This window comes from Vairimorpha ceranae (genome assembly GCF_000988165.1).
Source record: "Vairimorpha ceranae strain PA08 1199 chromosome Unknown NODE_112, whole genome shotgun sequence".
Lineage (NCBI taxonomy): Eukaryota > Fungi > Microsporidia > Nosematidae > Vairimorpha > Vairimorpha ceranae.
The window spans coordinates 1-10,941 of NW_020169407.1; the positions used below are offsets into that span (position 1 = coordinate 1).

The 10,941-nt window shown below is 24.0% G+C and overlaps 4 protein-coding genes across 4 annotated transcripts; 2 read left to right on the plus strand and 2 right to left on the minus strand.

The window, feature by feature from the left end:
• On the plus strand, window positions 1–146 carry AAJ76_1120003 (hypothetical protein; the record flags this gene model as incomplete). The annotated part of the gene is made up of 1 exon (XM_024473795.1): window positions 1–146. A coding segment is annotated over one exon (146 nt), but the record flags the coding sequence as incomplete, so codon positions are not given.
• Window positions 147–926: 780 nt separating this feature from the next.
• On the minus strand, window positions 927–1,085 carry AAJ76_1120001085 (hypothetical protein; the record flags this gene model as incomplete). The annotated part of the gene is made up of 1 exon (XM_024473794.1): window positions 927–1,085. One exon carries the CDS (start codon window positions 1,083–1,085, stop codon window positions 927–929), a length of 159 nt encoding a protein of 52 aa, XP_024329876.1.
• A 1,205-nt stretch (window positions 1,086–2,290) lies between these two features.
• Window positions 2,291–3,874, minus strand: AAJ76_1120003874 (hypothetical protein; the record flags this gene model as incomplete). Its single annotated transcript, XM_024473796.1, has 1 exon — window positions 2,291–3,874. One exon carries the CDS (start codon window positions 3,872–3,874, stop codon window positions 2,291–2,293), a length of 1,584 nt encoding a protein of 527 aa, XP_024329877.1.
• A 5,427-nt stretch (window positions 3,875–9,301) lies between these two features.
• On the plus strand, window positions 9,302–10,941 carry AAJ76_1120009302 (e3 ubiquitin ligase subunit cullin; the record flags this gene model as incomplete). The annotated part of the gene is made up of 1 exon (XM_024473797.1): window positions 9,302–10,941. A coding segment is annotated over one exon (1,640 nt), but the record flags the coding sequence as incomplete, so codon positions are not given.

Below are 10,941 nucleotides of genomic sequence, written 5' to 3' on the forward strand. Positions count from 1 at the left end.
TTGAACTAAAAACAGAAAGAAAAGTTTTAAAAAAGATTTTGGAAATTAGTAAGAAAAAGTGGAGAGGGGAAGAAATTGATGAAGAGAGTAAGAATTTTATAGAATTATATAAAGATGTTAAATATATTAAAAGATTGATAATTTAAAGACTAATTAAATAATGTACATTTTGGGATGTGTTGAATATTAAGATTTTATAGTATTTATATGAACAATATATTATTTAGAAAAACGAAATAAAGATTTTAATATTTATTTTAACTAAAATCTACAGCGATTAATTTAAGGTTAACTTTTGATTTTTACAATCTTGTTAAAAAAGAAGATAGATTTAGTCAATAAATTTCATATTTATAAAAAGATTTTTTTAATTAGATAATAATTATTAGATACATGATTTTATATAAAAATGATATTTTGGTTTTCAAATAAATTTTTTACGTTGTGATTGATTAACGAATTTTAAATATTGGAATTTATAAAATTTGCAGCAGTACATATTGGGTAATTATGTTGTTTATATCTCTGCAAATTTGTTTTGTTTTTAATATTCCATTTATATTTCTTATATAATATTTTAATGGTGTACAAAATATTTTTGTAAAAATTTTATTTATTTTCTTACAAAAAAATATATATAGCTTTGTACTAATAAATGATAATTAGGGCAATTAGAAAATTGCATTTAAAAAATCAAACAAATAGCAGTTATTTTAATATAATTTTAATCATTAAATTTGTTTTAATAAAATTAAAAATAGTCATAAATATTTTTCTTATCAAAATTTCTGTCGCAATTTAGCATTTTTTTATGCATAGAAAAACTTCTTTTAACTGGTAAAGAAGTACAGAAACATTTTTAACAAAACATAAGTTGCAGAAGATAAACTAATATTATGAAAAGATAGTAAATCAACTATTTCGCTTTATCTGAGTCTTTTCTTTAAATAGAGCTTAATATTTGCTGGATCTTTGGCAAAAGTTAAACTATTCAATATTTGATATCCTTTTTCAATGTAACACTCATCATTTTCAAACCTTTCTAAAGTATCTATCAAAATAAAATAATTTTCTGCTATTTCCATTATTTTAAAAAAACAAAATATCAGAATTTATAGCACTTTTTGCTTTTTCGACTAAGTACCATCATCCGGTAGGCTCAAGACAATGCTTTTCATGACTGGTAACTTTTCAGCATAATATTTCGAAGTTTTTAGCCAGCTGGACTTTCTTTTGACAACAACCTCGGGTGGTTTGCTAATACTTGAAGATAATTTGGTCTAGTTTTGTTTTTTATTTAAAGAACTCTTAGTGTTTCAACACATCTATCAACATTTTCATAATATGTTTAAATTCTTATTGCACAATTATGCACTAAATGGGCTAAACAAGTGACGTGAAAAAATTTAGATCTTTTAACTTTAAGTTCTTAAATGCTTTTGTCATATAACGCGTTGATCAGTAAACACCAAGGATAAGTCATCTAAATTTATGTCAAATTTTTAAAATACTTCAAGCCATTTTTTTTTCTACAAAAAGAAAATTCAAACAAATATCTTTTGGAAGCGCAAAAACATCTAAAAAATAATTAACTCTCGGGGTTTATAAAGTTCTTGCTATAAGATTAAATATTTAGTAAAATTTTTTCGCTTTCATCTGCATAAATAAACAATTTCTTATTCAAAAATACTTTTTCAATGCAATAATATGCGTTCCTAAATATGTATTCAAAAAATATGCCCTTGCCGCACTTTCAGCTATTGAATTTTGTCCTAAAATCTAAACATTTCTTTCACATGTTTGTTGTTAAGCTTGTACAGCGATATGTAAGCAGACATAAGAGCTTTAACAACCTTTCCCATAATACTGTATTAAGAGTCAAAATTGACTGTGTACTTTTAGTAAAATAATGTTTCATTTGTATAAGTTTCTCGATATGCTTCTCTAATGTTCTGTGTTTATCAACTAAAATTTTTTTATCACTTTGTACAATAACATTGCAAAAAGTTGTAGAATAATTCCTTTGTTGAATGTATACAAAATTCATTTGCACCATACATATGAATAAATTTCTCAATTCTTTCTTCTTTGGTTTTTTTTATTTTGACATAATAAGGGTTAAGATTAAAAAAGTAAATGCTAAAAAGTTACATTTAAATCAGAAAAATTGCATTTAATTGCCCTATTAATAACAAATATTGTTACTTTTAAAATATCTACACATTTTAGATAATTTAAACACATTGGTGGCCGTAAAAAAACTATTTTACAAAAATGAAAAAATCATATATTAGTTATTAAAATTTATTTTATGAAAATCTTTCAAAACTGTAATCTTTTTACCATATTGTTTTAAGTTTGTTTCAAACCTTTGAAAATTGTATAAAATTTGCAATAAAATTCTTATAGATTTCGAATCATAAAATTTATCATTTTTGTGTTTTTGAATGATTTTCTCAAAAAAAAAATAAATCTTTTCCAATTTAAATCTTAAAATCATTTCGTTACTAATACTTTCAGTTAATGTTAAATTACTAAACACATCACGCCTGTTGTATTGTTTTAGATGGAAATGGTTTTTAAAGTTGGCAATAAACTTAGCAACTTCACTTAAAAATTCAACCCACCCAAAAAATAAATTTTTAGTATTTGCTGGCAGAGAAAGAGTTTCAATATCATCCACAAGGAGTTTAAAAGTTTCATTTGCAAAAGACTTAAACCATAAAGAATATACTCCTGTTTGTTGGCGAATGTTATGATATTTAATATCTTTACTCAAGTTATTAAAAATAGGGTCACCGTATGATTTTTTTCTTACACAAACAAAAAATTTATCTCTGAGTGCTCGTAACTCTTTTCTATTTTCAACTAAAATATTAAAAATCTCAATATTTGAATCATCAGATAAAAGGCTTTTTGTGGTTTTATAATCTAAAACAATACAATCATCCTTTAGCTTTCGTATTTTTGTATTATTTGCAGTCAAATCATCTGTATATAAAGATTTTTTAGAATTAATAGCACTATGTTCTTTGCATTCTTTTTCGTAAAAATTTGCATATTTATCAGTATCATGCTCTATAAAACAAGAATCAACTACATAATTATCATAATTATATTCAAAATCAAACTCTTCAAAAAAGCTTTTTTTATCATCAAATTCATCAGGCTCCCAATTAACATATCTGTCAATGTCAATATCTTTAAACAGGTCAGTTTCAATAACTATGTCGTCAATGCTTTGATTATTAAAATTTATATGTTTATCAGTACAATCGAATATTAGTTGTTCAGTCAAAGCTTCATTTTCTTGCACAGCTGGTATGCTTTCCATTGGATTAAGCAAGCTTGCATCAGAAAACGTGTCGGTTTGTGTAAAAAAATAATCATTATTTGTCATTAATTCATTTCTTTCAGTTGTGTTAATATGAGAAAAGTCTTTAACATTTAAATCATCATTCAAATATTGAGGGGTATCGTTTAAAGTATTTTTGACTATCGTATTTAAACTTATGTCCATTAAATAATCCTGGTCAATAAAATTTACGCTTTCCGTACTTTGAAATAAGCCTTTACTATCTTGATTTGGCGTTAATAATAATTTATCTGTTTCACAAGTATATTGGTCACATTGCTTATCTATACTATTACTATCACCAAAAGACTTATAATTACTTTGATCACTTCCAGTCTCTACTTCATTTTTTTTCAGCGTTTTGTTATTGTAAAATAAATTTTCAAGAATCGTATTTTGTTGTGAATTTTCTACTATGGTAGGAATGTTATATAGGTAACTGTTTATTTCGTTATCTAAATATTTTATTTCAAAATCTGAAATGTTTGTTGTACTAATAAATAAAATGCAAAAAAACATTTTTATGGGGAAAAATTTTTTATATTTATATTAGAATGACAATTATTATGTCACAAAATAAAAAAAAAATTTATTTTTTATATAACATTGTTGTTTTATATCGTTAACAAACGTAAAATTTAATCATCAAGTTTTCAATAAATGTATTAAATTAAAAAAGATCGACATGCATTTTTTTAATTAAAATCACTATGATAATAAATTTTCTTAACAAAAAAAATTCTTTGTGTTGGCGTCAATAAATTAAACATCTCCCTACGTACATATGGTTAATCTAACGACATGTTATCATTATTTTAACCATAACTATCTTTAAATAAAATTGAGATGCAATTAAATATAAATAATATTAAATTTTTGCAAAATTTTTAATTATTTTTTTCTTTTATAAAAAAATTTGTTTTTGTGTACTTAAAAAATTTAAGCTGCTTTATCTTGTAGAAAAGTTGATTACTATAAAATTTTATAGATCATATAAGCTCTAACATTTCAAAATTGTTAAAATGTTTGTGAATATTATTTGTTCTTAAATGAAATAATTTATTCTTGCTCTTGGCTTGAGACAACAAAAATTCAATAAATTTAGCCATTTTAATAAAAAACATTACAACAATAATCTAGCTTAATTAGGCATGTTTACGATAGATTAATGATTAATTATGTTATGACTACGATAATTTTAAATTCTTAACACATTTAAATAAAATTAATAATAAATGCAAAATTTGTTTTTCTAAAAATTGCACTAGTAATTTGTTATAATTAATTATTCAACTAATCTTTAGCATAAACCGGCTTGTCAATATAAATCTTATATAAAAATTCTAATAATGTTTATAAAAAAGTATTATATGGTCTTTTTTTATCATTATAAATGCTATAGATTAAGTGCAATACTTTAAAAAAGTACTATCACGAATTAGTCTTTTAAACAATTATATAAATTACTAAGCAAAATTATATAAAAAAATATTGTACAGGCTCTTAGTATATCGTATTGACAAATTATTAAAAAGTTTCAATAAACAATCTAAACATATAATAATTACATATAAGTAAACTTAGGCTATTGATACGATATCGTAATAACTTTATAAATATATAATTGATATTTAACCATAATCTCACATTATTTATATATATTATAATTAAGCAATTTGTTCACTTTTTAATCATTTAACACAAAAGTAATGTAGTAATAAAAAATATATAAACTTTTTACATTATTCAGTCCACAGAAAAATTTTAAATTTGTATGATCCCAATTTATAAAAATTTTTTTGACAGATAATATATTTTAAAAATGTTTAATGTGACCGTTATCTTTTTAAGATTATACATAAGTTGTAAACATGCACAAAATATATGCTATACAATATTAATAGAATTTGTGTTCAAATTTTGCAATTAAAATGATTATGAAAGTAATTTTTATAAAAACTTATTTTATATAAGACAATTTTAGTTTTTAGATTTTTTTGTCTTAAGAAATGCGTCAAAATTTTAAAACTATCCTCATAAAACACGTTTTATAAAATTGTAAATAATACATTTGGTGTAGTTTGTTGCAATTATGTATTATGTAATTTTATCTTTTTAATAATAACTACTACAAAATGTTTGAACAAATTAATTAGTCTTACAATAAAATGGTATAGCTCATAAAACTTAAATTTAGGAATAAACTATATATGCACAAATAATATTTGATATTTAATATTTTTATTAAAAAATGTTATTTTAACTTACTTCTATATGTCTTTTACACACGATGGTTTTATGTTTTTTTTAAAGAATTATTTATTTTATCCTGCAATTTTTTTAATAACTTCAATCATGCACTTCTGCATTCCATTGATATATTTTTATGAATTTTTGGGAGCTATACTTGATAAGACTACTAATATCGCAAAATGTAAATTTTGAATACTAGTATATTTTTTGTTTTTATAATTACTCTTGGCTTATCTGGTCATAAAATTTTAACAAAATAAGGATATGGTCTTTATAGTTGCCAGTTAATGCATCAATAGTGTTATTTACAAATCATATCTTAGTTGCACGAACCCAGGTACCATGTCAATTGGGACTTTTTATTAAAATAGCCCAAGAAAAAGCACCGTAACGTTTTTTATTTTTACCCCAAAATGTAATTGGAAAAGCAAATTTGAAAAAAGTCTTTTTGTAGACGATTTCAAATATATTTTTAGATTAAAACCTAGAAACGAAAATTCTATACGTAAAATTTTTAAATAGGAATTGTAAAGCGTAGGCAATATTAGGTACCAATTTTGCTTCCAACCTTACTTTATTTTTTCCTAAAGACACTTACAATCACAGAACAACTTGCGATACTGAAGTTAAGCGTAATTTAATAAATAAAATGAAAGAAAGACTAATAAGCTCTAATGATAGTTCTAGGAACGTTGCTTGTGCCGTTATATGGAATGTGATATTAGAAATTTAAAGCCTTTGGGTGGGTTGAGTATATATTTAGGTAGTAAGATTTCACAGGCCGAATTACATTAATTCTTTATCATATTTCAATCACACCTTAAAACTCTTTTCATTGTTACCTACAACATATCTTGATCAATCGTCTTTTCCATTATGGGCCGGAAAACTACAAGAATCTTGCCAGAAGCGACGATATTTTGATTTTTTATCCTATTTACACTGCTAATAAATTAGACATAACGATGTATATGCAGTATATGGGATGTTTTCGACAGTATCAGCCCTCTACTTACAATTATATCTCGCATCCTATATATATGATCGTTATTTTTCCTTCAGTATTTGCAATATTTAAAGTTAGAATCTCGAAATAAAAACATTTTTGTTTAGCTTTTTTAAAAGATCTTATCGATTCCCTTGCATCCATAACTGTCAAAATTGTTTATGAACAAGCTTTGATCAAACGGCTTCGAGAATACCTTTCAGGTGTACGTATTTCGGGGTGTTTATTACATTTAAAGTGACAATAGACAGGAAATCAAGGCTTTAAATTTCACCAACATCTATGCAACCAATTTCTTTTTTAGCATGTATACCAAAGAATTTTTAGCACTTGTTTATGTTAAACTTGATACGTAAAGCTCGAACTTTGAGTTACTAATGAGATCTCGTGATTTCTCTTCTGCAATAACGCATTTATTCCACTTATTAAATCTACCAATATTTGGCCGAATTTCTTATTCCTTCCCGCTATATGGCATTCTTTTAATTTTAAATAATCTCACCATACTTCACACAAATATAATGCTATTGAGAGATGACACAATACTTTTGTAAATCTGTTTGGCTTATCTAAGCATAGTTTTTATAGATTAATTAAAAAATCAATAATAAAGAAGACGTAATACGTCTAAAATAGGTTCAACAGGAAGAGCTCGATATTGTCTTCGAGCGCAAAAAAATCTGTATCGATAACAAAAATAAATTATATAGTTTTTTAATTAAAAATTATAAAAATGAGGTAGGTGTTGCATTTATATTCGACATTTCAAGCATATTAATCTATTTTCGCCACTTTTTTTAAAATCAGTTTTTCCTTAAACCAAACAGCTTTTGTTTGCATTTATATTATCGTGAATGCCAAGCGCTTTCAAAACCAATAAAATTTTGCCTTTTTTTGAATTAAAAATAAGCCCCAATAACCCTATATCTTTTTTACTTTCAAGAAAAGTTAACAGAGGAGTATTTTTCATAGAATAAGCAAAGCTGTTCATTTTATACTAACAATTTGTAAATTAATTGTTCGCTAGAACAAAAATGGCTCAAACTATAATTTTGTCTTTGCCCTATTTATATTTACTATATAAGTTTACATCTTTGTTTTAATTGTTACTAATAATATAAAAATCATCTAGATCATCTAAAGTAAACTTTTTTTATTAACAATTTACTTAATTTTACTGACAGGTCCATAAAATTTTATCTAAAGCAAAATTAACCCTTTTACATTTCTGTATTTTTTTTAAACTTAACTTTGCCTCATTCTTTTATAATAGGATTACTATCCTCTTAAATCGCTCTTAAGTTGTAGATTTTGATACAAAAATATATAAAGCAGATTTAATTTTAGGAATAACAATAGCCTTAGTAGAACCTATACTTTGGACTTTCAAATATCTTATAAACAATGGGGCTTTTTGATTTTTGTTGTATTAATAGTTTTAATTACATTTTTTAAGGTAGATTTTTTTTAATAAAAGTCTTGCTTCTGCCCAACATTACACTAATTTGCTTAATATGTTTGCCTAATAAAACATAAGCTTAAATTTGTTTTTCTTCATACAAACTTAAAGAATTTTCTTTGCTTATGTGGTATTCAACACATTTTTTTAAAAATTTTCTCTAAAAATATAAATAAATTTTGTTATTAATAAAAAAATTGAAAAGAAGGGACACAAAAATAAAAAATGAAACAAGGAGAAGCTCAGTATAACAAAAGGAACACCAGCAACGATTATTATGACACAAAGATGCCTTATAAGTCTAGTGATAATAAAATAGTTAGTAATAGAAGATTATTTATTTGTTTTAAGAATTTAACAATTAAAGACTCATGATGTATAATCAATCTGAAAAAATTGTGGGTGCTTAAATAAATCTGATGAACTGAAGTTTCTTCAATAAAAATCAACCAATAAACAAATAAATTATTATGTTATTTATTTGTTCTTATATAGAACAACACTTAAGATTTGAACACCTTACCTACCAGAGGTTACAAAATGACATATTTAGTTTATTTGGTTTCATCGCAAACAATAATTTTTTTATAAAATATATAATTTAAAAAATCTTGAATAATATTGGTTTAAATAAAGATGTTTGCAACATATCTGAAGCTTAAAATATAAATAAGAAAAAATTGTAAAGAAGAATGGAATCAAATAAACATTTTAAAAAAATTTTTTAACTTTGATAATCTAATTGAAAATTACCTAAAATTCAATTCCTTGCCAGCTATTTCCGGCATTATAGAATAAATAACAAAATTAAAAAATAATTATGTCGAGGGACAATAATATTTCATTTTATTTTATAAATTTTTACTAATTTTCTGACTCGTGCAGGATGAAAGCAAAATGAATAAAAATTTTATTGAAAAAGAAAAGAAAAGGTTATGATAACTTTTTGAAACAATTACATGTTTACAAGATGGTCTTAAAGATATAAAATATATTAGGATAATTAATTTTATAATACACCATATAATTGTTTTTTTGTTATAATTCAACTGTTGTTAAAATGCTTACTACATTTAGTAACTTACTGATTTAATTTTATTAAACTTTATAATTTAAGTTAAAATACTTAAATTAATTTATAAAATCCGAACTAAGTTTGTTTCAATTTAAACAAAAGTTTGTTTGTTGTTTTTAAAATTTATAATTTTTAAAAGCATAAATAAAAAATATGAACATAGGAAAAAGTCACCTGACACAAGTCAATTTTGATAAACTATGGAACTCAATACAACATGAACTTACATTATTATATAACAATAAAAAATGCAGTGCTTTAATAATTTACAATAATATTTATATTGTTTGTACTTCAACATCCCATAAATATGTTGAAGATTTATATTGGAAAATAGGAGATTTTTTGTATGAAATATTAAAGAACAATATGCATAATGTTTTCAATAATGAAAATTGGATCAATGAATATATTGTCTTTTATGAAAAGTACTTGATGTTTGTAAACAGCATTAATGACCTAGCTGATTATTTAAATCAATATATTACGACCAAATCTATATATCATTTTGCTTTTCTGCTGTGGGAAAAGATTATACTACAAAACTGTTTTAAATATAAAAAAGTAAATCTAGGAGAATATTTAGTGTTTCATGAAAATATAGATGAAGTTGAAATATGCCTACGAAGTCTTAAACATATTCTAGTTGATCCTTCTATCCCATTACTATATTACACTGAAAGATATGAAAAATTTGCTTTATCTTATGTCATTGATAAATGTACACAATTTGTAAATGCATTAAAAAAAGAAGATGTTACAGAATACATTAGATCAATACATCATTTTATAAAAAATGAAAAGAAACGAAGGACAAAAGTATTTTTATTAGAATCCTGGAATAAACATGATTTAATAGTCGAAGATATACTTGTTGTCCAAAAAAAGAAATGGATAAAAAATGAGATATATAAAAAATTAATGCAACATACATTGCCTGTGGAAATATTAGATACAATAAGAAATAGCATGTCAGAAGATCAAAAATGTACTAAAGTAAAAGATGTAGAGCTGTGTACTGAGGAAACAAATGGAAAATATAAACAAGAGTATAAAAACACTGTTATAAATGATTCTAAAAAAGATTATAAAAATTACTACAAGAATAGAAGTAATGGCACTATCTGTAAAAATGTTAATTTACCACACATTCCTTTAAATGATTTTTATGTCTTATTTTCTAGTAACTTTCCTAATCTCTATACATGGACAACTCAAGCTTTAAATGATGTAGCATATTTGACTAAAAAATTATCAATTGTTGGTTATGGAAAAGATATATTAGATGAAGTATTGACTAAATACTTAAATACACAGTTACTTACTTTCAAACATTTGCTTGATAAGAAAATAGAAACATTGTACATATTTCTTATATTATTTACCCATGTTGTAAAAATAGGGTTTAATAATCTTAAGAGTGCAAATGATACATTAATAAGAAAATTAAAAGATGCCTATAATTCTCTTACACCTTCATTAAGTGACCGATTGATAACATTTAGTGATCTGATAGCATTAGGAAATTGTGTTATAGAAAATAAGCATTGTACATTTAAAAAAGCGTTTATTGATTTTTACACAAAGAATGATATTTGTAACTTGAATGAAGAGGAAGATATAAACTACTTAGATGACAATGAATCAACTAGTGATTCTGAAAACACAAACCAGACTGATTACAATCACAATGATCTTCTATTATTTGTAGAGCCAGAAGATTTATCTTCGTTAGAAGACTGTTATGTTAAAGATACTGTTTATACACAAAAAAGGAATACAAGCCTTCCTGA